The following is a 25,908-nucleotide window of genomic DNA, read 5'->3' on the forward strand; positions in this document are numbered from 1 at the left end:
TCAAGGTGATTGGCTCGGGTTAGGTTTTTTCCAGTGATAATTCAGAACATTCTGCTAAGGTTTTGCTTTTTCTAATCTGCTGCAGTGAAACTGCTTTGTAGAAACATTCCCTCCCAAGTGATTGAAGACGTGCAGTTTACTAAGCCAAATCAAGTTACAAAATAGAGGTAATAAAATTACTGCCTTACTTCTATATAGGTTCTACTGTATAAATTCAAGAATGAACCACCCCACCCCCCATCCCTTCCTGATAATCAAAATAGGGGGTATGATTTCTTTGGAAATATGGGGGGTATTATATTCTTCTGCAACCGACAAAAATACGTGACTTTGGGTCAGAGGGCAGGGAGTAACCAGGTTACAAATCTGTGTCTTGTCCAGAACCACTGATGAATGACTGCACATTAAAAATTGTGCATTCTGTGAATTCTTGTAATGTTGTTAGGGTTTTGCTAAGAGAGAAAAATAATTTGTCACTGATTTCTTTAAGGACTTTTGGATGCACTCTTCTCAGATCTGTGAGTAACCAATTTTCTCTGAAAGCTCTTTGTAGTTGCAGTCTTTCTGAAATGTACACTGTCTGGCTTTGTAAGTAATGAAGCTTTATTTGGTCATTAGAGGGACAGTGTGCAAAACACATCAAAAACCCTAACAAGCCCAGCCCAGCAAATAAGAAGCAATAGAAGAAAATGACAGATTTAATGGTTTCCTCAGCTACATTAATGTCTTTGACAGTCTTGAAAAGAGAATTTCTAATGAGCGTTGAAACAAATGTGTGCAGGAAGTGGTCTTGCTTTTGCTGCTGCACATTTGAGTTCCTCTAATTGCATCAATAAGGAATTTCTGCTCTTCATTTAATGAATGCCTTTTGACTACTTTCTGAAAGGCAACTGGATGTAAGGGAAAAACACTGGCACCTTTTGTATGAAGTCACATAAACAGGTTTCAATTAATAGTTTTCAGCCCTGGAAACACTGTATTATAATGCAGTACAGTAAATCCCATTGTACCTTTTTATTTTTATTTTTTTATTAGGCCTAGGTTTCCCTCTGCTTTGCTTTTGGTGTGATACCTCACATCCAAAGACAGTGCTTTAACTCCCCACTGGCTTTTTACTATATCTTGTGTTGGGCAGAAATCAGGCATTCTTTCAGTGCTGGTGCTGCACCATCTCTTTCCTCAAACAACTCAGAATTACATGATGCTACAGTACCTTGGGTCTTTGGTTTGGTTTTGGTTCAAAAAACGAGTTTTAGGGCAAGGGCTGGGTTTAGACTGGAGGGGAGGTGGGTGGGCTGGGGGGGACGACTGAGTTGTTTTTTGTTTTTTGGGTTTTTTTTCATTGTTGTTATTTTTCTCCCTAAACAGAGGTACAGTCGCTGCAGGTGCAGTGGATTACTTATGAAAGAAGTTTTCTATTTAAAAACAAGAAAGACTTTAATGAAATCAGTAGAGGGTTTGTACAATAGGTATTGTATTAAACCAGAGCTCAGGCTTCACATTGATTACGGTATTTAAATTTCAATGAGTTGATTATGTATGAGAGTAAAATGACCAGTATTATGAATGTACAAAAAAGAGACATGGAAGAGCTGTGCCAGAAAAGTGAGAAAAACGTTCCCTTTATAGTCCCTAGAGTTCAATAAAGCACCACTATTTCCCAGCTTTTAAAAGCTCTTTTATCACAATGGTTCATACCTCACATTCCCTGGAGCCTGATTTGTTATACGTGCAGGGTCCTGTTCCATTCAGCAGCATCTCACTGGTTTCAGTGTTGGTAGGTTTGTAATCTACATAAAATTCCTGTGTGCTTGGAGTCATTTGCTTCAGTGACTGTCTTTTCTTTTTCCTGTGCCTTCGCATGAGAGAGCGCTGCTGCAGCTGCTTCATACTGGCTGGGTAACGCTTCCATGACACATAGATTACCAGCAGGATCACAAGCACAGACAAGAAAAGGGCCACGCTGCCTGCTATGATTTTATGGAAGGAGATGTGTTCTGTGTCGTGCTCAGGTTCAGAGCTCGATTCAGTCGCTCCAATAGTTGGGGGCAGAGGGGGCTTGCTGTCATGTTTAGGCCTGGTGAGTTTTGGTTTAAATGTTGGCTTTGGGAGAGCTCGTGCTAATTCAAACCTTTCCGTGGTACTTTTGCCACAGATGCTGTAGTTTTTCACTGCATCAATAACATTCACCCCTTGCAGCTCTTTGGGGCTGGCACAAATAATTGTATTTTCTCTCAGCCCTTTAAAACTTTTAAGCCAGTTTACCAGAGAGCAAATGTTTCTGCTGCATTCCCATATATTCCCGGCAAGGCTGATGTCATTGAGGGATATCCAAGAATCCAAAATTTCTTGACCAATAAATGTGAGCTTGTTTGAATCCAGGTTGAGGCGCTGTAAATTGGGCACACACTGAAAAACACTAGGTCCACTGAAAGCTTCTATTTCATTGCCAGATAAATCAAGTCTTTGTAACGAGCTCCAGGTCCAGGACATAGTTTGTCCTATCACACTGATTTTATTCCACTGTAAATAAAGGTTCTGAAGGCTGACTAGCCTTGGGAAAAGTGCCAGGTTGAGCTTAGAAAATTGATTGTGCTCCAGATGAAGCTCTTTCAGTCTGATCATGCCTGCAAAGACATTCCTTGCTAAACTTCGGATGCGATTATAACCCAGGTCCAACAGTTCAAGGTTCCTACAATCTTGAAATATTCGAACAGGGATGGTTCTTAGGGAATTGGACCGCAAATGTAAACTGAGCAGCTTCCTTAAGCCCCTGAACTGTTCAGATCCCAGAGACTGCAGCTGATTGTATGACAGATCCAAATTCCGAAGATTTGTCACAGGTCTGAAGGTATTATTAAGAAAATAGGAGATTCTGTTGGAACTCAAGATCAACTCTTTTAGTCTGCGTATTCCACTGAAAGCATTTTCGTCAATATTGCTGATGTGGTTATGGTCTAAATAGAGCCAGGTGAGTTGATTAAGACCTTTAAATTGATTGTATTTTAGTTTTTGGAGGCTGTTATATCGAAGGGACAAACCTAAACAACCAGCAGATATACTTGAGGGAATCTCCTGCAATTTCTGAGATTCACAATATACCATTTTGCCTTCACACCTACAGCCCTTAGGGCATCCTCGTTCAGCAGAAGAAAGCATTGTCAGTAATACAGTAGGGGCTATTACCAGAGCTACAGCTGATCCGCTCAGTAGCCTAATTACATTGAAACCTGGAAATAAAAACAACTTAGAAAAGTTATCCCCCCACACATCAGTCATTTCTTTCAATCATGCTAAAATCTTTTATTTCAACAATCATTTTAAAATCCCTAGCTCGACTCAACTATTTTTCACATTGTTTTCTTTACTCAGATTTTTTTTTTAAAGAATACCTTTATATAAATAATGAAAGACAGTTGGGTAAAAGGTGTAATCCCTAAGCAATTTAACTGTAATGACAAATCACATCAAGGTAAGTCTATGGAGTAATTAAAGCACAGGCTATGCAGTGGCTATGAACTATACATAAAAAAAATAACATGAAAAACATACCCATCCTTTGTGTTGTTCAAAGGTCGTCCTTAGGTCTTTTGTTTTTTGCTTAGTGTGCCACAAGCATGGCAGCCCCTGTCAGCTGCACTGTAGTGAGTCAGGGCTCGCTGACACCCAGGAAGAAAAATTGGACCCCTTGGGAGATGGACCGATTTTGGAACATTATTCTTTGCCAGCCATGCAGAACACTCCAAGAATAAATCAATCCCGACACAGCATTCACAGCAAAATGTCAAATTCTTCCTAGGTAATAGGATCTTCATGGATATTACGTTTTTGCATCTTTCTAGTTAGGAACCTGGCTTTTAAAATTTCGCTTTATAGGAAAGCATGTTAGATTCCTCCAAGCACAGTTTAGCTATCTGAATTCACACATCTGTATTCCATAGCACAGCAGTTCCCTTACTTAGTACCCGATCCGGCTAGGAAGCTGCTTTGTAGCATAGAAGGTAGAATAAGCCCGTACAATGAACAAGCTCTGCTCACTTCTGCACACTGTCATTCTGAAAGCTCCGTCCGTCCGACTGTTGCTTTGGTTTCGGGGAATGCAGTCTTATGTAAAGCTGCCCCCAGTGGTGAAGAATATTATGGGCATGTGCAGAAATGTCTTCCTTTATCTTGCAAATGAGTAAGCTCTGCTGGGAAAAAGAGTGATTGTTCTGAGCGACTAATAGAAGCTGAATGGTCAGCTTCGATGTAAACTAGTGAGGTGTGATGAAATAGCCAAAGCCTCTTAGTCTCTTTTGCTGTTTGTGAAAGCTGTTCTGCATCCTTGAACTTAATAGCTCAGCATGCACTGCTGAGACTTTTGTCTGAAGGGCTTACATGACATTTGTAGGACATAGATACAAATTTTTGGTCCGAAGGGTGTTTTGCTTTTTTTCTTACTGCGTTAGATGTATTCACATGATCTTTTTGCAATAACTCACTATTTTTAAGCGAAGTATCAGCCCCCTCAGTGTGTCTCTCATCAAGCGTTTCAGTGGGGACACTGTATTTTACAACATGAAAAATGTTTTGGAGCTGACATTTTGCCTTTTTGCTTTTTTTCTTCTCTGTTAAAAGGCAGAGTGCCAGGAGGTTAGAAGAGAGTATTGTGCTCATTTATTTCCCAACTTGCTGTCACTTCGTTCCACAACACTAACGCTTCAAACACGGGCTTCCGTAACCCTGACAATATAGGCACTAAGCAGCTTGGTGTAGTACCGTAATCAGCTGAATTATTTTTACTGTAACTTATGACATGGGCAGGATTTTTTGTGAAGGTGTAATATGCAGGGGTTTTTTAGATGTGTGACCCTGGGCAGTCCTTATACGTCAGATAAAGAGCCATCTTCTCTTTCCTTATTCTTCCCTTCTTTCCTGCATCCTGTAGAGAAGGGCACATCCTCTTATCTGGGCAGAGAAAAGGTAAGGTGCTGTTACAGCAAATGCACCACACTGGCAGCCTTCTTTCACCAAAAGATGTGTGATCAGAGATGATGACGGGGAAGTGTAAAACCATGGCTCTTTGTCATGCAAGAATAGGCTAGAGCTTGAAGAGAAGTGTGCTGCCCATTAAAAGAGGACTATTCTATAGAGAATATAGGATATAGTCCCTCAAATGCAACCAGGCGGCTCTGAGAACTGCTCTTCCTTTCTAAGGCAGAATCCTTACCCCTTGGAATAATGTGCTTTGACTTTTCCCTTATTATTCACTGCTGTGAGCATAGAAGAACTTAAAATGAGGTGAAACCTGAAATTTTCCATGCATTAAAATGCCAGCATTGCCAGTACTTAGTCTGTGAATGACTTCAGGCTTAGAGTAATCCCACTAGTATTAACACACCTATCTATAGTCCCTAAATTAGGAGCACAGTCACCCCTGGCTAACAACTATGAACATCTTTCATGTCAGGAGTCAGAAATAGATACCTGCATCAAAGCACATCCTGTGGAAATTCTCCCCTTTGGGTCAGATTTTCGGGGGGGGGGGGGGGGGGGGGGGAAGGGTTAATTCCTCCATTAATCTCTGTCACTGCCACCATCTCCCATTCTCTATTACAGCTTGTTTCTGGCTCTTAAATCTGATCTGTAAGGTTGAAGAGTCAGTGACAAACTGCAGACTGCACTGGGATCTGTGATAGTCTGGGGAGCTGTTCTGCTGATGGGAGTGTCATGTGCCAGTCCTGGTGTGCCTGTTATAGATTTTCCATCACTGCTTTGAGGTCTCTCTGTACTTGATGGAGCAGGCTTGGCAGCTTCAGAAGACAATTCAGACCATCGTTAAGCCCATTTGCACCTTGGAACTGGTGCTCTTCCTCTGTTGACAGTAGAGGATGCCTGTGACAAGTAAACTCTTCATTGAAATGGCTCAGTTAGGATCCTGAACTTAGATGGCATGAAATTAGGTCTGAATCTTCACCTGGTTCAAACACAGCATTTAAAGCTTTAGGTAACAGCCAACTTCTTTCTCCTGAAGACTTGGTGATACTTAGGATACCAGCTCAGTCTGAGCCTTCTCCCCAAACTTTCCTTATCCTCTGGCTTTTCCTCTTTTGTCTTCTCCCTCCTCCATCTTCATTGTGGAGTTGACAAGTAACTTCCCTGCCACCATGAGTCAGCAGAGCTTCAGCAGCTTTTCCAGGGTTTTAATAATTGCCAATATACTGGGCAAATAAGAGGGAACAGACACTCTTTTACCATGAGTTATTTTCATTCTTCTGAAAGGGGTGAGACATCAAGAGATGAACAGAGAGAGCATCAAATCTATGTTAATGGATTGCCAAATTCAATCTTCTTTACTGAGATCCTTTTTGAATTACACAAACAGGAAAAGTGCCAGTGTCTGATAAACAGTTTTTTAAAATTACATTTCTGTATCTTCATACAGCTGAATGGGTTCTTTTCAAATTATGGATATAAAGCTCTCCCAGTATGAAACATTTCATACAAAATTTCAGACCAGTCTGGCCATATTATAAACTAAGGAAAATAGAGAATTAAGTTAAGGCTGTGTTTTAAATTAGAAGATACAATGCAAGGGTTAAACCACTTACAAAAGGTATCAGCCACACCTTATGTACCTGTGCAATCCCATTGCATTACCATTTAACTCATGTAACCAGGAAAAAAGAACTCAAGGCCAAACTGGCTAGCTTCTTTTATGGTTAAGCTATTTTTCATTGGAACTAATACCATGACTCCGGAGTGCCTAAAACCTAGGAGTTTGTTGAAGGCTTGGTGTGAATGTAACTTGTACTCTGTGTGAGTTTGTGTGTATTAATTCTACAGGATACTTGCTATAGTCACAGGGCATTTTAAGTTCATCTCTCTGTGCCATGCTAGGCAGCCCTGACTCCTCTCCTGGCAGTCAGGAACAGGAGGTAAAAACTGCAAGGAGGAGAAGCCTCAATGACTTCACATTGACTGAATATTAGTGCTCAGAAACAATGTTGTTCCTTCTCTTCTGCCAATCGAGACAGCATTTTATGTGATTCTGCAAAGACAGATACTCTTAAGAGAAAGCTTTCATTTATTTGTGTACTCTTGCACACAACCTATGTTTTGGGATTTCAGCCTTAGATGCAAATTGAGATGCCACAGAACCTGGGAAGCTTATTACTTTTGAGTTGTTTGCCTCTATGATCACTCTGATTTGTTTTTCTGGGCTTTTTCTAAGGGAGAAAATGGCATACATCAGAAAATACACTGACAAATGTGTTGCTAAATATTTTTTAGCATTCATACAGATGAAAAGTGATGTGTTGGGTGGAACCTGTGTTGAAAACGTTATTTTCTTCATCAGCACAATAGACAAATTAAATTCAAAGTTGTTTGGAAATAATGTACTATACCAAGGTAACAATGGCCCAGACTTTTCTCTTGGTACTAAACTCTTTAATAGGTTTTCTGCCTGGAAATTGTTCTAGGTGGTTTTCACTACTATCTGATTTTGCAGCAATTTGTTTTAATTTAATGTCATGTTCTATTTTGGTTTTGCTTATGTAGTTAAATTTTAGCATGTTTTCTCTTTTCATTCATTCTGGCTGTAGTTTCTGTACCTAGCTGCATCTTTCCCTATGGAAAGTTTAACATGAACTATAGCCAGAATAGTAAAGGGTGACCAAAGATGACATTCACTGTGAAAGCCTGTTCCTTCACAGAGCCGGCTGGGAATTTAAACATTTTGCAGAAGAAAGGGGAAACAGCAAATCTTGCTTTTCTCTGGGTTATGAGAAGGCACATGTAATGAGCAAGTACTTCTGTTTGCTAAGTACATTTGAAAAGGAAGGATGACAGAATTGTCAGGCTCCAGTGGAATAGGGATGAGGGGTATAGGGAAGAGGTGTAAACTTTCCAAAGCATAAGGAACCAGCAGTTACCAGCTTCTAGGGGCTTTCCACGTAAATCAGCTGTCAAAAGCCTTCCCCTGTTCCCTCACTTGCTTCTTATCAGGCTTCCTCAGGACATTTCATGCTTACTCTTTAAAGTGCAGTTCTTGTTTAATGATGTTGTTACAAGAAAAGGAATCATTAAAAAAAATGTTTCTGTTTCTGTTATTCCTGTAAGAAATACATTCAGAAAACCAGTATGATCCTTTCTAGCCACAATGCATTATGTTCTTAACGCACAAACTTCAGAATTTAGACTTCTGGATACAGCATTTTTCCATTCACAGATGGGGCTCCTGGGTCTAGGAGTGCCTTTATGTGTGTAATTGCATGTCCCTTTGGGGAACTGTAGTTAAACAAGTGCTGCACTGTGTTCTTTTTGGGTTTATGAAATGACAGCGTGTCTTTCCCTTGACTTTATTTCACTATAAAGAAACTAGGAGTCAGCTGGGTTAGTAATAGTAGCTTGTTCTAAATGGTACTGTAGTGTGCTATCACTGTATCATTAAGAGTGGATAAGTCTAATAAAATGTGTTTGCAATTTTTGAGCCAGTGATTAAATGAACCTGCTGTTCCATGAGGATCAGATTAGAGTTGGGAGAGTATAACTCACAGTGTAAGTACCAGAGCGTGGGAAGACAGAGGGAGATTCAGGGTGCAGGATTCGCCAAAGGCAGCCATAAGGAAAGGGAAATGTGGGAAAGCCAGGTTCAAGGAGCATGCAGGCAAGGGAAATCGAGGCAACAGAAAATTCTCTGAAGAAACCGGGAAAGAGGACTGAGAGTAGGGAGGGACTTCTCCCAGCAGTTTGTCAGTACTGACCCAAAGGACTGTGGTGGTAAGTGGTAGATGGTGAGTGCATGTAAATGAAAATATCCCCTTGCTCTCCTGCCAGGAACAATTAGCTTTGCAAGGACTCCCCTGGTCTCTGTGAGGGTGAAAGGATCCCATGGTACAAACTCTGTGAGAAGCTGACGGAACATCTGGAGCTGAATAGGAGCCGTGCCCCTTTTCTAGGAGTCAGTAACCTCTGTAACATCCGATTGCTTGTAGAGGACATGAGGGACACATCTGTCAGTTTGTGTATACCCTGAGGATCTCCTCAGTGCCGTGGTTCACAAGGCCACATAGACTATCGCTTTCCTCATGCACTTGCTGAATAATGAAGCTTTTCCAGTTGTACAGTTTTGTTTAAATCTGTGCACTGTGGATAGGTCACAGGGGCCTCTAAGCTATCCCCAGGTAGATAATGCTGCCTTCAAGCCTACATCCTTTGTTCATGGCATCCAGTGGCTAGATTCTCTACATCCTATCATAACTCCTGTATCCTTAATGAGGCACTGGACACTCAGGTGTTCCCCAACTGACTTTTTGTTGTGTCATTTTGAAGCTGTTTGAAGGCAAGCAGCCTGTACTTCAGTCTTATCCTCTGGAGACATGAACACATGAGATGCAAAGCTATCATTTTGCTTACTCTCTGGAACTGATAGGTGCCACTTCTGTTTCAGTGGATTTAGTGTTGATTCATTCAGACTTGTCCTCCAGCATCTTGGTGAAAGGTGAGTGTGAGTAGAAGTAGCTGAAGACAAATGATCATCACTAAGGGAAAAGAAATTAATTACATCTTACACATAGTCCTGGCTTCAGCCTGCAGAGCATGAATGATATGTGCCGTAAGTGCCCTGGAGATGTGTAGGTGCAAAATGAGAGGCAGTCTTAGTGGCCTCTGCTTGTGATTCTGCCTGTAGGTACTGTGAAGATGCCAGGGAGCTGAGGTTAGCATAAACTCAGGTTTGTTGCAGATGCTTCCCACTCTTTTATGGGCCTGGATGCCATCGCTGCAAGAGTGCCTACTGTCATGTTGTCCAGGCAGCCATGTATGGGGTTTATCTAGCCTAAAGTATTCAGAAATTTTTAGGTGTCTCCATGAAGTATGCCTGCTTATGAAGTATGATTTGTTCTCATAGGGGTATCTGACTCCTACCTTGCTATAACAATTCTGCATGTGGATCAGTGGCAGACTATGATAGATGGCAAAGGTAACAAACTTACTTCCTAGGGTAACATGACTAACATGGACATCTTCTAGAACAGTTTTGTTCATGGAGAACCCTATAATGGCTGGGACATCAGGCTGGAGGTATTGCATAACGGAATTCAAGCACAGTTGCAGCCTGTTCCCAGCAATGTGACTGACATCCCTGGTGCAGCTCTGTCTGCCATGTGAAGAATCAGAGGGGACAGGGAGAAGCTGGTTTCAGAACAGTACCTGTGTGGCCCTTGCGGCTCTGTTTGCTAGCACAGGCTGCTCCGAGCTGTCATTGGCTGAAGAGTACATGGCTTGCCAGTGATGGTCATGGTTGATGAGCGGTAAAAGGGAGAAGTGTAGGTCTCTGGTGTCTCAGTTAGACTGAGGATAAAACCATGGGTCATTCAAGAATGTCTGGCTTTATCTGGTAGTCTGCCTAGAACTAGTGTGATGAGCAATTTAACTGTGGGTGGGTGGAGCATGTGCATGTACGTAAATACTTCTTTGGAGAATGACTTGGAAAACTGGAATCTCCAACAAAGTTTTTGTTTAAGTGGATGTATTTCAGTAGAAGATTTGTACAAATAAATATTTTCTGATAAAGACACTTCATCTTTTTTTTGGGGGGGTGGGGTGGGGTGTGTAGTGAAAAATCCTGACAGTGTCCAGTTCTGGCCAGAGGGAAAGGAAGGAGCTCTGACCGTGTCCCGTCTTATTGGTCAGAACAGGAAAACAGGAACAGTGAAATTTGACTAAGGACTAATGAGGTGGTCGTAGTGTCAATAATATGACCATTTTGACAGTGTTTTATTTTCCACCAAACCCTAGACCTTTTCAGTCTTCGATGTTGTTGTGTAGTTAAAAACCTCAGGGCTAGCCCTTCCTCGTCAGCCGTTCCCTCTGCCTTCATGACTTTGCCTATAACTTGACCTTCTTAACTCCTACCCTATGTATACTTCCCTGAGGAATTAATATTTGTCAGTTGCTCAGCACAGAGCATATATATTTACACAATGCATGTTCAACACGTGTGCTTAGGAATTTCAGACATGTTCCTTATTATGCATTTAACTTCTTGCTCCTTGGCTCTCCAAATAAAACTGCCTTGGCATCTCACTATATGCTGTAGCTGTAGAGTCAGTTATTCTGTCAGGTCAGCCTGGGGATATATGATGGCTGCTGTGGCTTCTTGACTGCTGGAGGGAGGCAGCTGGCAAGAACTTTCATTATAGGAAGACCATGATGTCACCATCACATCAAAAGCTATTAAAAAAATCTCAGAATTTGTTTCCCAGACTTTAGCTTTTATCCTAATTTTCTTTGGTTCTTAGTATCTCCACTTATGAGAGAGGGATAGTGACATCTAATTATGCTACAGGTTGATCAGCATTCACTTGCTTTACTTTTTGTCTGACACTCCTTATTTTCCAACATATGTCTTTTCCATCAGTTAAGCCATTTATTCCTTTTCAGACTCCCAACACAAGTTATTTCATATCTGTTGTCATTTTTATTGCTTGCTATGGATGTTGTTAATTTGATGTTTTTTTGGGTTTTTTTGAGCTAGAATGATCAAATAAGAAAATTCCATGTGAGGACATGATAGTCATAAAACACAGGAAAAAAGGCTTCTTCTTAAAATGCAAAATTTTTCCAAGCCTTTAGTTAATAAAGTTGTCAACTACTGTTCACTGTAGTACCTTTTTTGATGTTGCAAGAAAACCATTTTGAAAACTATTTAAAAATCTGCTTAATATTACCTTTAATTTTCCATATGAAAATTGTGATGAGCAGATGGTATTTTTCAGCTAGCCGAAAGATATGTACACATAACATTTCTTAGGATCAGACCTAGATTAGTAGATAAGACAATTACCCTTGTTCTTTCTAGTCTTACTGCTCTTCAGTGAAAACAGGCATACAGATGTAAGCAGTTAGAGTGCGGAATAGCTTGATGTCATTTGACCTGTTGAAATAGTCTAAAATAAATTCCAATTTCTACTTTCACTTCCTTGTGCATGAAAAACTCTATAGAGGGAAAAAAGCATTCTAGCTTACCTCTGTTAGGACTCATGCTTGTACTCAAGGGTCATATTCTGAGATTGTGATTTCAAATCCAAAGACAGTCAGAGTGATGTGTTACTATACAGCATTAGTAACGTTTTGAAGAGAAAACTAAACATGACAGTTAGGCGGATCTGCAACTGTAAGAGAAAAACATGAACAAAGTTAAGAAGCGTATAATTATGTTCATTCACGCTGTGACTAGCATAAAAATTATTTATTCCAAATGGTTACAGTTGCATGCTTAGTCACTCCTTCCCCAGCTTCAGCCTAATTCTGTTTTCTGGCATTTTCCTGCAAAAACATTTGCTCTCTTTTTCATCAAAAGTTTCAGACTTTTGTAGCTTTTAATAATTCAATCAAGTCTTTTTCAATTAAGCAAGCTACAGCAATTTTAAGATATTCCAGCTTTGGTAGCTGGTGTTCCTGAGAAAGCTCAGAATCTTAATTATACTGACAGTCTTGGTTAGCTAACCAGCCTGTAATCTACTTCTACTTAGTCACGGAAGTCACTTGTCTGTGACTGTAATGATGGACTAGAACTTTCTGGTTTAAAAAAAAACAACCTACAAAAGGTGCTTTGTTGCAGGTATGTGTTGACTATTTCATTATTTCATTCTGTATTTGCCATCCTTCTTATTCTTTTCCCATTGGTGTATCTGGCAAACAGAGCTCTGAAGAAACCGTATGGGTTTTAAATGACTTATTAGCTCATCTTTTCAGGCCGTGTCTACCCAAGAATATGGTCTTAAATTGAATGTGATTAAATAATAATAATAATAACAAACCAACCAAAGCCCAGCATATTTATGTGATTTACAAAAGTGCAACATACTCCCATGTGATTAATTTCAAAACAAAAACCTTGGTTACTGCAGATTTGTTTTGGTTTCTATGACAGTATACTCTACTGTTTATTAAAACTACGTGTCTTTTATCCAGTGGACAGGACAGCAAACAAATGACAAAACCAACTCAAAGAGACTCATAATATTATACAAGGTATTTGCCTGCTGTGCCACAGTGTAACACATTAAATATCTGCAAAATGTTAATTTCTGATTGACCAAAATGTTGAAGAGTGCTGCAGGCAGAAAGAGGAAGAGAGGGAGCTGACACAAAGAGAAGAATTGGAGTTTTCACTTTTTTCTGTCTTGCAACAATGGTGGGATAGGCATGTTGTAGTTTTTGCATTTTGTAAATCCTTCTAGCCAGTATTCTGTGTCTCCTAAGTAGGTAAGAAGCTTAAAACCACCTTTCTTTCTTACAGCTTAGTTGCATACAGAAAAGGTTAGAAAGTGACAAATGCTGGCAATTGATAACCAAGCTCTGGGTGGCCCACATCATGGAGACAGGACAGCTGAAAATAAGTGAGCCAACACCTTTATTTCTGTGTCCCTAAACGGTAACAAGAGTTGGGAGAAAATAGTAAGGACCTATAAATGTGAACTCAGTTTCAAAACCAAACATTTTGCCTGCAGACACGTGGGAAGCAGGCACTTCTCCATCTACGTGTTCTTACAAGGTACCTTTTTTGTCATATATGACAGAAAAATCTTCTCTGTAATAGGGAAATCATGCGGCTTGCTGATTTGATCTTGCAGCACATGTTTGTGCCATCTTTTATTTGTCATTTGGACAATTTGACCAGATTGAAATCCAGAGCGTGAATAGACACGTGCCAATAAAAATAACACAACAAAAATTCTTTATGTGCTTGTTGAGCTTCTACTGCTGCTTGTTGAGCAGTTTCCCCTGTTCCTTTGTAAGACTGTAAGCTCCTAGGAAAGGAATGTATTTTAGTCTAGCAATGTAAGACTAAAAAGGACCTTAATCTTAAGATAATTGTGTACACGTCTAATACAGAGAACAGCCATAAACAGTGATGTCAAAATGTTTAGTTTGAAATTCATAGGAAAAGTAACAAAGAAGGACTTTTCAGGGGAGCCCAAATATATCTTTGATTCTTTTTACTTCATCAATATGCATAATTTCAGCTGTACGGTTTAGTTTATACTATGATATTGAACCCCACAATACAGTCTCTGTGGAATTCCTTCTAAGATGATGTGCCTTGGCGCTGTTTCCATGCATAAAGAATAGGATAGTAAAAGAAAAGACAGAAGCCTCACGTTTCAATTCAAAAGTGGAGAAGTAACTAATGGGTGTTAGGAAAAGTAAACCAAAAAAGGTACTGTATGGCCATGTTACTGAGTATAGGGTGTCTCTTTTTCAGTCTTTGCTCTTAAAGGAATCCTTGCAGTTTCCTTTAAAATACCTAGTGGTTGCCACTCTGAGACAGAAAGCTGGAAGAGATCCAGTGCTCTTATCTGACATGGCAATTTCAGTTCTTTATGTGATTTAAAGTCAAGTAGAAATATGCTGTTCTAACAGAGATATCTGTAAACGGATAAAAGTCTTGGAGGTGTATCACAACGTCACTGTATGAGAGAATCTCCAAAAAGAAAACTATAAATGTCCTTGAATGTATTTGCTTCTTAGATAAGTACCATGGTATTTGGAATTCTGTGTTGGATACTTGCTGATCAAAAGATTAACATTTTAAAGAAGTTGATACTTCATTTGTTCACATAAAGACCAGGGTTTAACATTCCACCCTTTCATACACACAGAAACATGAAAGGAACACAGAGTGAATATGCCAGGCTCTGTTACAGTTGAACTGCGAGACATGATTTTGCAAAGCTCCTTAATTTTGATAAAACAAAGTTTTATCCAAAGACAGATTTAGAATAGGTTTCTAGTAACAGTTTCTACTCTGGTTATTCTTGTCTGTGCGCAAAGTCCAAATCCTCTTGTGGCATTTATCGTACCTTTAGTGCAAACTGTGGAAGCCTACTTCTGTCATTACCCATTACTGACGTGGTGGGGATTAGCACAGTACTGATAAACTTCCAACTTGGATCTTCTACTTTAAAAAGGTTGTTGTAAATTAGATCAGGGTTACCAAGAAAGAGAGAATTTCCACTTTTTGTAGCATAGTTTTTTACAGTTAAATGTCTTAATTGATGACTATTAATTATCACATAATGAATGTGGTTCCTTTGATGAATTTCACAGTGGGAGAGGATTTTCCATTGGCATATTTTTCTGTCTCTTATTGACTGTTTAATGCCATATCATATCATAATACAACAAGTTGCATCCAAAAGATTAAAGGGGGGAGTTGCTAATCCTTTTAAGTCTGGCAAAATTACTCTCTTGAATGTTCATATAATTTAATAGATATGCCAGTGACCTTTCTTCTGTTGTGGTTCTTTTTCACAGCCACTCAAAGTACTGGATGGCTGTTTCACGTCCCTTTATTTTAGACTGTTTATCTAGTACGTTTTTATTCTTTTCCTATGTTGCCACTTATGTTGCCAAAAGTATTTTTTACTTTAGGCCACTTGCAGCAAAATTGTATGAAACCCTGTATGTCCCACTGCGCCTAGAACATGTTTCAAAAAGAGTAAATGCTTTCAGTGGTTTACAAGTTTACAGCCTCTGACACTCTTTGCTAGTATTTGTCTTTTGCTTTTGTGCATACAATTTGCTTGGGTACCATATACTACTTCCTTGTCAGAGGCTGGCTGGAAGTGTCGCGTGTGCCAGCAGTGGCTTATTTTACTTGCCACAGTTTAATGCAAGAGCAGTCAGCAGCAGAAAAGGAATCTGCTTTGTTTCAGTTCCCATTCTTTCCATTGTTGCCATTCAGGAAAGGTAGAGACCACATACGAAACCATTTATGACATCATTAGGCATTTTCTCATGTTCTCAAACAAAAAAGAGAATTTAAAAATTATTGAGAGTTTTTACTCATCATTATATGAAGTGATATGCTATTTAAACACTTTCCAGGAGCACTAGTGAATAGGCATATCAGTGAGTCAGATATGAATGTGTATGTCAGAGCAACAGTATCCTTCAGCACATATTTTTGATTGTCTGTCAGAGGTCGTTATTAGGAACTTGGTGATGAATTTCATGATTTAACGTAACATTTACTGGGTGTATGTTTTGCTGATTTCTGTTCCCCATGGTATTAGTGACTGTCTTTATTTGTCTCCAAGTTGTACTCTACATGTTTAGAACAAGGGTCAGAGGTGAATATTTTATGTAGTGTCACTGTTGGAGAGTTCTCCTCTTGATATTCAAGGTGATTAATCTATCATATTTTATACTAAGATTCCATTTATACATTTTTAATTTACACATTAGTAACTCTTACAGGACTTACATGTGTTAGACGTGCTTTTGTGTGCTGTAGGTGATGTTTTTAGAAGACTGATAAAATCCAATATGGAAATATTCTGTTGTCTTAAAGTCTAAGAGAACCTGTAGGAGTTGTTGCTGGATTTGAAACAGAATGAATAAATGGGAGCTCACTATAAAGTGCTGCTGCCTCTCCTGAGTTTTGTCGTAATGCTTATCTAATGGAATAGGTTTGGGCGTTCATCAGTACTGGCCTCCCATTGTCTTCCCCAAGAAAGGGAATTATTTCACATGAAGAAAATGCATTTTAATGTTTTAATTGTTCAATGTTGAGACTGTTAAATGGAGACTACCTTCATAAGTCAAGAGACAAGCAGATACTGCATAGCATTGAAATTTGCTTGGCTCCGTTTACAACCACTTAGTCTAAACACACTGGCATGAAAAATGTTCTTCTGTTATAAGTAGCTGTCCCTCATACTGTTGAATATCTTCATTTAGGGTTAGGAAGCTGTGCTGTAACATTGTGTCTTCAATTTGCATCTTAATTAACTTTGAACTGAAGCAGATAACTTATTTGACATTCTAAAGGGGAGCTTTTGTGTCCAGTTATTCAGGATTAGTATTCCATGGGGAAGAGGCTGAGATAATCAGATTTCAGCACCTTGTGAAAAGTCCCTCGGGTACTGGATAAAAGTCTTGTTTGCAAGGTTCATTTCTGCTAAGTACTATGAGAATGTAGGATGTCATGTTTCACCCTTCTCAGCTCCTTCTTAGATCTACAATTAAAGGTCAGTTTAAGCCATGCATATTCATCCACTTTGCACTGAACCGAGTAGTTTCTGTGAGTCTGTGTGTGTATCTGACTATACTGGTGCCAGTTTGTAATGTGTCAGCCTTCAGGTTCATCGCAGCCTGGTGACGGTGGTGGTGTTCTGTGATTTGAGGTGTTTTCTTTCTCCCCGCTACAGCCCTTAATCAATATACAAATCTAAGTTGAATCACATTCTAATGCTCAAAAGGTAAATAAACATCCATTTGATATTTATATATAGGATTTTTTTCTGTAGCAGACAAGGAATGTGTTTTGATTTTTCTGAAGACTGTTGCAAAATGTTACTGCTCTGGAAAAAGATTTCAAGGGAAATACGATAACCCTTTTACCAAGATACTTGTCATTCCCATTTAATCATAGCTTTAACAACAATGAATGCTTCTGACACAAGTCTATGGGGTCAGATGGGATCCACCCAAGGGTACTAAAGGAACTGGCGGAAGAGCTCACCAAGCCACTTTCAATCACTTCTCAGCAGTCCCGGTTAACCAGGGAGGTCCCAACCGACTGGAAGTTGGTATATGTGATGCCCATGTAGAAGGGCTGGAAGGAGGGTCCGGGGAACTACTGGCCTGTCAGTCTGACATCGGTGCTGGGCAAGATTATGGAGCAGGTCATCTTGAGCGCCATCACATGACACATACAGGACAACCAGGTGATCAGGTCCAGTCAGCGTGGGTTTATGGAAGGCAGGTCTCGCTTGACTAACCTGAACTACTTCTATGATGAGGGAAAGGCTGTGGATGTTGCCCATGGCCAGGCCCAAAGGGCGGTGACAAATGGAGTTGCCACCAGTTGGTCACATGTGGTGTTCCCCAGGGCTCAGTATTGGGGCAGTTCTGTTTAATGTCTATATCAATTATCTGGACAAGGGAATTGAGTGCACCCTCAATAAGTTTGCAGATGACAACAAGTTGGGATGGAAAGTTGGAAAGTTGAAGGTTTTAGGGTTGGTAGGGTTTTTTTTTCTGGTAATTTTTCAAATTAGCTGTTCCCTTTATACATAATAAAAATTTACAAGACATATAGGGACTGGAAAGTAAAGTTAAGTATCTGTTTCCTCGAGTAGAGTCACAGCTCTAGGTCTGTTTGGGTTTATGTCTGTATTGGTATCCCTTTTGATGTGAGAGGTAGACAAATGTTACAGTTCTAACAATAGCTTTGCTTAGGCAGAAGGGTAAATGTTGGAGGCAAAGATTATCTTCTTTGTTAACTCCAGTTTCCCTGTACACCGCAAGAATCAAATAGCAGTTGAGTTAAGCCTTATCAGTACTGTTTCAAGCCTCTTTCAGCTGGGCCACAGCCAAAAATACATACTGCGTTATTTTTCTCTGGGTACTGCAGTCCCTGGATCTGATGAGATCAGATAATTTAAATTATTTCATAGCTCAGTGCCTGTGATGTTTATCCCTGCTTTTCCCTACTGTACTTACACAAGCCTCCACGAAGCAACAACAACTACCACTTTAATAATACAGTCTAATTTCTGACCAGGTTTGCACGTCTTGGTTTTTTATGTGATGCTGGCATATGCTTGCCTTTTATCTGGATAAAGGCTTCTGCGGCCATTATTTGACTGATTCTATGGAGGTATGAGGAGTTCTTGCAATTATTTTCAATGAAACATTTTTTAGAGTTATAGCTGAAATTGGGATTTTCTCAGGCTGTCATGCCTGGCCTGGGTGTGCCAAATGTAGGGTTGTGCTGAGGATTAAAGTTAAAAATCTTGAGTTAAGAAAGATGCTCAGAAGCAGAGTCATACCAGACTTGGGGCAAGGAAGCTCACTGCTCTTACCAAGGAGGCATTTCATCATTTACAAGCGTTTCATTATTTACCGAAGCTATGTAAAAGTAGAGGTGGTTAAGGTTAGGGAAAGATTGGAGCTTTCCATTTTGGCGTTGATCTAAAAAGTACTGACGCAGTGAGGACAGGGCAAGTGCTATTCATTGTTTGGGAAAAACTTTTAGTATTTCCCCTGGTCCAGTCCAAAGAAGGGTTTGTCTTATCTATGCTAATATTATGTCCTCTTCAGATTAAATCTGTGACCATGGCCAAAGAATGTTTGTGTAATTGCCATAACTGTATTAAAAAAGGCAGTAGCAGGTTAAAGTGAGAAGTAGTATATGTTATTATATGCCTGTTTTCACATCTAGGATCTTCCATATCTTTATAATCAGACAAAGGTTTAGAATCAATTAAAAAAAAAAAACAAACAACCAGCTTTGATTTAAGACACGGGATGGTTAATATTCCTTCTGTTACTACTTCACTGCCAGATAAAACTCCCACCACTTCAGTGTTCCATGCAGTAAATTTGGTTTTGTTGTGGGTTTTTTTCCTCCTTTTACTGGTGATTCATTGAGATTAAGCACTTGTTAAACTGCACTTTTAAAATTTCTGTTTATTATTTTTCTATGGTTGGTATCTGAGAGCTGCTTAAAAAAGTCGACACATTTTTCTACCAGGCTAACCTTAACTCAGATTTTCTAGTATTAATTTTATTTAAAGAAATACAAGTTGTAAAAAATATTGCAAAGTGACTTTTTTTAGAGAGAGCAGACAAATTGAGCTTGGTTGAATACTGGGGAAAATTACCACTCCTCTCCTCCACTCCATTCCAAAACATTTTCTTGTCCATATGCTTTCATCAGGAAAGACTTTTTTTTTTATATATAATTGATGTCCTGGATCGGGTTTTTTTTTAAGTTGCTCTTTCATTCTCCTTCTTACCTATGCCTACACCCAAACATCCTCACCCTACAAATCTTAATTTGCTTAACCGAGGTAAATAACAGGTATATGGTGGACTTAAACAGCTGTACTGAAAGAGGGATCAAAGGAGGGTAGCTAGCGTAAATGGAGTGCTGTGAATTATAGTAATTGTGGAATTAGGTTAGAAGAACATAAATCCAGATCTGAAGGCAGGAAGGTGTGAGATGACAGCATGGTGTAGCAGGGAGGGCAGGTGAAAGGAAAGAGAAAAAAACCCCACCGGATCTAAAGGGAATTTTGGGAAGCAAAAGAAGGGCAGGACCTCTGATAGTAAAACCACAAGTGTTAATGTATAATCCTTTCCTTTAGCAGAATGAGGTCATGATTGCTTTAACTGTCATCAGCTTTAATGAAAAAGGCCAGTTCTTGTAAATGAGAAACTGAGGAAATTTATGGCAGAAGGCATAGAAGGGACTCTGTCAGGCAGGATTTGTGGTAAGGGGAAGGATCTTGCAAGGATTAGAATTGTGATAACTTCAGAGTCCACACCAGGCAGGAGAGGTTGAAAGCTGTGGAGAAGGTTGTGGTATTGAATAGGGTTGAAGACTTCTTGGTTATTAGACCAGAAAAGCAAAAGTTTATAGAGAAGTGCATTTGGGATGAGGGACAGATTGCAGAAAACAGTCTGGTCATCTTTAACAAAGACCCTGTTTTTGAGTGGTGACACTAAGAGAAGGCTGCTTGCACTCTTCCTTAAAGGCTCAAGGGACTCCCTAATTTTCTTTTTGTTTTACATATGCCCACAGGATCCCTAATTTTTTAATAGGAGGACTTTTCCTTTATTAGACCATTGCTAGGGACTAGGTAGTACAGAAGTATTAGTGCCTGGTCCTGCACTTGGGTCACAACAACCTCATGCCACAGGCTCGGGCAAGAGCGGCTGGAAAGCTGCCTGGTGGAAAAGGACCTGGGGGTGCTGGTTGATGGCTACCTGAACATGAGCCAGCAGTGTGCCCAGGTGGCCAAGAAAGTCAATAGCATCCTGGATTGTACCAGTAATAGTGTGACTGGCAGGACTAGGGAAGTGGTTGTTCCCCTGTACTCGGCACTGGTGAGGCCGCACCTCGAATCCTGTTTTTGGTTTTGGGCCCCTCACTACAAGACAGACACTGAGGTGCTGGAGCGTGTCCAGAGAAGGGCAACGAAACTGGTGAAGGGTCTTGAGAACAAGTCCTATGAGGAGCAGCTGAGGGACCTGGGGCTGTATCCTGGAGAGGAAGAGCCTCAGGGGGGGACCTTGTTGCTCTCTACAGCTGCCTGAAAGGAGCTGTAGGCAGGTGGGGGTCGATCTCTTCTCCCAAGTAACACGTGACAGGACAAGAGGACATGGCCTCCAGTTGCACCAGGGGAGGTTTAGTTTGGATATTAGGAAAAGTGTCTTCACTGAAAGGGTGGCCAAGCATTGTAAAGGCTGCCCAGGGAGGTGGTTGAGTCACTGTTCCTGGAGCTATTTAAAAGATGTGTAGATGTGGTGCTTAGGTACATGGTTTAGTGGTGGACTTGGCAGTGCTGGGTTAATGGTTGGACGTGATGATCTTAAAGTTCTTTTTCAACCTAAATAATTCTATGATTCTGTGATAAAGCTCATTCTCCCTGTTGGCTACCCTTGACATCACCTTTGTCCTTTGGGCCTCACCACCTCTACAGGTGTAAATGCTTTACACGACCAGGAGTAAAGCATTTACAAGCTGATTGAGACTAATAGTCACAGTAATGTGGTTACCTTGTTTAGTCTAGGTTAAAAGTGCAATTCAGGGAAATTGGCTCCTGATAGGGAGTAACTTATTGTGGTATCAAAGTCCTTGAAGGCATTTTGATTAGGAAACTTTAACATACCTGCTCAAATGAACTGTTAATGGCTTAAATTGTTCCGTTGTGGAGTCCAAATACAGCTGTGTGTTCTGCTGGCAGACATTTAACCAAGTCCAAAAATTTGATAATTTAATTCTGTTCATAATTTTCTCGGAACACCACTGCTAGTATGACTGTTGTGTTGTAGCGGAGGTGAATGCGTTTGATATTCTGAGATACTCGCTGGTTGCTGATTAGGGCTTTTATGTAACACAGACTACAGAATAGGTTCTGATGGCCTTTCATTGTTTGGAGGTCACGTAATCTTTCAGTTTAATGAAACCATTTGTGTACACTGAATAAGAGAAAAATCAATTTCTGAGGTATTGATTAGAGCAAAATTCAAAAGGTCAAGTATCATGCTTGATCTTGAAGTCTAGGGCTTAATACTCTGTTCAGCTAGGTATTAAGTGTTGTGCTTGGCTGCTCATCATGGATCAGGATCATGAAATAGAGAATGAAATGCTGTTTCAAGCAACAGTTGTTGGCTTTCAGCATTTAGGACCACTAATGGGGAGTGTTCAGGCGTGAATTGGTTCTAGATTTATCAAGTTTCAGCACTTTCTAACATAATTTTAGATTAAAATACAAATTCTGTGTAGGTCTTTAATGTGTAAATTATTGGCTGGAGCAGCAACAGTGGACAGTATACAGAAAGGCTTAATCCCAGCCCTAGGAGTTTATAATCTCATTGGAAAAAAAGACAGGACAAGTGTTTTCAGAAGACTGGAGGGAGTGGAAGATATGATAGTTCTATTAAGAGCTGTGCATTCTGTACAGCCGGATGGTTTGACAGCATTGACCCATATCGATTTCATTGGAAAGTTGAGAGTAATTGCTGCCATTATTTAATTGATGCTATGAAGCTATCACAACAGACAAAAAGTGTATATAGTAGCTTCACTACTGTTAGAATGATAATGCTTCAGTTTCTTAGTGCTTTATACACTGATAAATCAGGATAATCGACCAGCTTTACCTGAGGGGTGGATCTTCGCACAGACAGGAAAAACATATTAGACACTAGACAGGCAATTAGACACAGAAAGAGGAAAACCTGACTGTCCTTTGCATTTCAGTCTTAGTGTATTTACGTCTTTAACATAAACTATTTTTGTCCACACCCTGGGATAAAAGGTTTTTGAGAAATTTCTTTGGATTCACTAAATACTTAGTAGTGTTGTTATTACTGCTTCTCTTTTCAGAGCTACAACTGTGTGTGTGGAATAAAATGCACATTTCTCTCTCCATTCTCACTGTCTTACCTAATGATAGTATGTAGACATGTTAACCTTTCTCTTGTATTGGGTATGGTACATACATCTCTAGATGTCCCATAGTTGTCCTATCCAACATCCCATTTGCTTTCTTCTCCACTGGTTAGGCTTATGTGAAAAGACAGCTTGCGAGATGGAAAGGCATGGTGAATCTTTCTGCATAGAACAATTAAACATAACAAAAAGAGAGGAGGAAGAAAGTAAACAGACTCGAGCAAGGTACATTGGATGTAGTGTAACGTAGTCAGGCTGAAGGTATCGGACACTACATGGAAAGAGTTAAACTTCAGTCCTGAATCTTTAAAATTCTGTTTATCCTGCAGCAAGGAAAGGTGCCTCTCTTTAAGGGTTAGTTAAAATTATTCAATGAGAATAAAACTTTTATGGCAAAAATTGTTCCCTGAGGAAGAATGGAATTACAGGAATAGAGAGACTTGCCTGCCAGTCTGGTCTCAGTGGGAATATGACACGTAGAAACAGCATTTGTTATTTCTGAGTGTGTATTAAAGTGATTTCTTTGGATGCTTGTAGTGATGCAACTCTCAGACCACAGCCAAATTGTCACCCGCACTGGAAGTTATTTGAATTGATATAATTTAAACAGATCTGTTAGAAATCTGTTAGATACTCAGAATTTTGTTATTGCAGCAAAAGGCAATTCATTCCTCAAGACTATAGGAAGGTATTTAAAATCAGTTGGAAAACTGAATTTAAATAATGCCTAATAAATGTGGAATTAATAAAAAATAATGCATATACAGAATAGTTTTAATTTATTATACTCATTGCATTAGCACTTTTAAATTACATTGAATTTTCGAATGTATAATGTTTGAATGCATACAGTCCTTGAGATTGCAAGCAGCTTAACATAATCGTGAAATACAATGGACTGATAACAATAAAAGAAATCAGCAGTTTTATTGTTTTGTTTAGATTCTGAAAATCAGACATGAGGAACAAGATAAGTGTTCATAGATTTTATTAGTAAATTCCTCATCTGCATAAATGTGACTCAGTTAATGACAACCAAATGGTTCCATGCTGAAGTGAGGGTGCTTTAGAAAGGGCTCTTAGCTGAGAGGTTTGTTTTTCTTTCAAGGAAGATGATGTAAATATAAAACATATTAACCTACTGATGATAAAAAATTATAGATCTAAATGCTACCAGTGCTAGCAAAGTTTTTAAGGTTGATTGACGTGAATTATAACTGGCAGTCATCACCTCTGGCATGCTTATGGCTGCTGCTGAGGTGACATGCTGAAATCAGTGATGAGGTGCATTTTTAATCCATAGTGTGCCTATGGAGCTGGACAAATACTCTTTCCCTGAAGGTATACTGCATTTTCAGAGTATTTAAAAAGCTAAGAAAGTATGCTGAGCTTCATGCTTCCACTGCTTTTAAATCCCAACTCCTCTTACAACTGGTATATATCAGTGTTAGGCAGAACTACATGGTTTGTGGAACAGACTTCTCTGTTAAATTAATACTGGGTATACGCCTTTGTCTTTAGATAGGCTGTAAATGTAATTAAAATATTTATGTTTTTTCTGTTTTGATAGCAATGCATTTTGGTTACTGGTCTGTCAGATTACCATTGATTAAATTACTAACCCATATGATTTCCACTGAAAGCCAGAGAAATGGAACTTTGTATTTTCTATCTCCCATATAAGCTAAGATGATCTGAGAAATCTGTGTCACTTCAGTGAGCTGTTTTCCCCTTCCTCTGTGGGCCAGAGGACATTAAATGTGATCCTTTGGTTAACCAACCTGCAGCAGCTCTCAAGTGCTTATTCCACACTCACGGCCAAACTCAATTTTTAGTAGAAATAGATGCAGTTCTGTAGAAGAGTTTAATTAGGTTTAGGATGCCAGATTTAAAGTCTTTATTCCTCAGCCATTTTCATAGATGTTTTAACTGTATCCAACTCTATCATTGTATTGTCTGGAAACTTTGTTTTAAAGTAGTGATAATTTTTTTTGAATGCCTGATTCTCACCATAGGGGCTGGAAATTAAATGATAGGGAAAAAACAGGGTTTATGAGACATTTCTAGCAACTGAACTATATTTTATAGAAATAAACTTGTAATTGCAGTGTGTAAAGTATGAAAATATTAGCTTCAGTGTTTAGTGTTAGGTTTGATGGGCAAATAAACATACAAATGTTGCAACGCTGCAGAATTGTTACCCGAGTCAAAACTTGAAATGTAGGTTGCAGGAATGTTACTTGTAGTTTAAGTTCAGATGCTGAACTTCAGAAATAAGCTGTAAAATTATAGAATGTTCTTTGTAAGGAGGCTTAGGCTTCTGCATTTCAAAAATGATTATACTTAGCAATTATTTTGTTTTATTTTTTTGCATAATCAGATATAAGTGTGATGCTATATATGCACATGATGACGAAAATTATTTTTATAGAAATGAACACTTTTTCAAGTGAAGTCAGTTCCTTGGAATACCATTTATGAGAGGTAGCAACAAAGACAAAAGCATTTATATCTCTAGATGCCCCCAGTAAGCAGGTGACACTGTATCTCAAAATTGAGAGTGATGTGTTTTAGAGTGAAAAGACAGCATCTGGGCTTGTTGGTTTGTGAGCTGGGAACCATGGAGCTGTGAAAGCACAAACACGAGGGAACCAGGCTCTGAGGGAGAAGAACTGAGAAGTGATGGCTGTACTGCAGGATGGATTGGGAGACAGAGTGGAAAATATAAGGATTATTTGGGGGCAACATTTACTTGGCATTTGGAAAGGCAGATACTTGAAGATGACTGCCCAATACCATAGGACAGCTGGGTGTCTACCTTTCCTCTGTCCTCTGCAGCACAAAACTGCTGGGTATGTCATCCCTTGCTGTTCTTAGCCCTCCCAGGGCTGTTTTCCAGTCTCTCACACTTCCCAGATCTCAGTTTTGATTATATTGTAAGTAAC

At 39.5% G+C, this 25,908-nt stretch overlaps 2 protein-coding genes across 3 annotated transcripts in view; one reads left to right on the forward strand and one right to left on the reverse strand.

Moving 5' to 3' along the window:
- Window positions 1-4,157, reverse strand: part of LRRTM3 (leucine rich repeat transmembrane neuronal 3) — an 86,962-nt gene extending 82,805 nt beyond the window's left edge. The window contains exons 1-2 of one of the 2 annotated variants that reach the window (XM_005433456.4): window positions 3,553-4,157; window positions 1,699-3,230 (exon numbers count right to left, since the gene is read on the reverse strand). In XM_005433456.4, coding sequence (XP_005433513.1) covers window positions 1,699-3,230; window positions 3,553-3,556 — 1,536 coding nt within the window. In that variant the 5' untranslated portion in view covers window positions 3,557-4,157. Of the gene's footprint in view, window positions 1-1,698; window positions 3,515-3,552 lie in introns of those variants that run through there. The other variant, XM_014286871.3, reaches the window with a different exon arrangement.
- The window catches only part of CTNNA3 (catenin alpha 3), a 503,321-nt gene that overhangs the window by 237,121 nt on the left and 240,292 nt on the right, over window positions 1-25,908 (forward strand). The gene's annotated exons all lie outside the window — the stretch shown is intronic.

Source organism: Falco cherrug, chromosome 9 (genome assembly GCF_023634085.1).
Source record: "Falco cherrug isolate bFalChe1 chromosome 9, bFalChe1.pri, whole genome shotgun sequence".
NCBI classification, from domain to species: Eukaryota; Metazoa; Chordata; class Aves; order Falconiformes; family Falconidae; genus Falco; species Falco cherrug.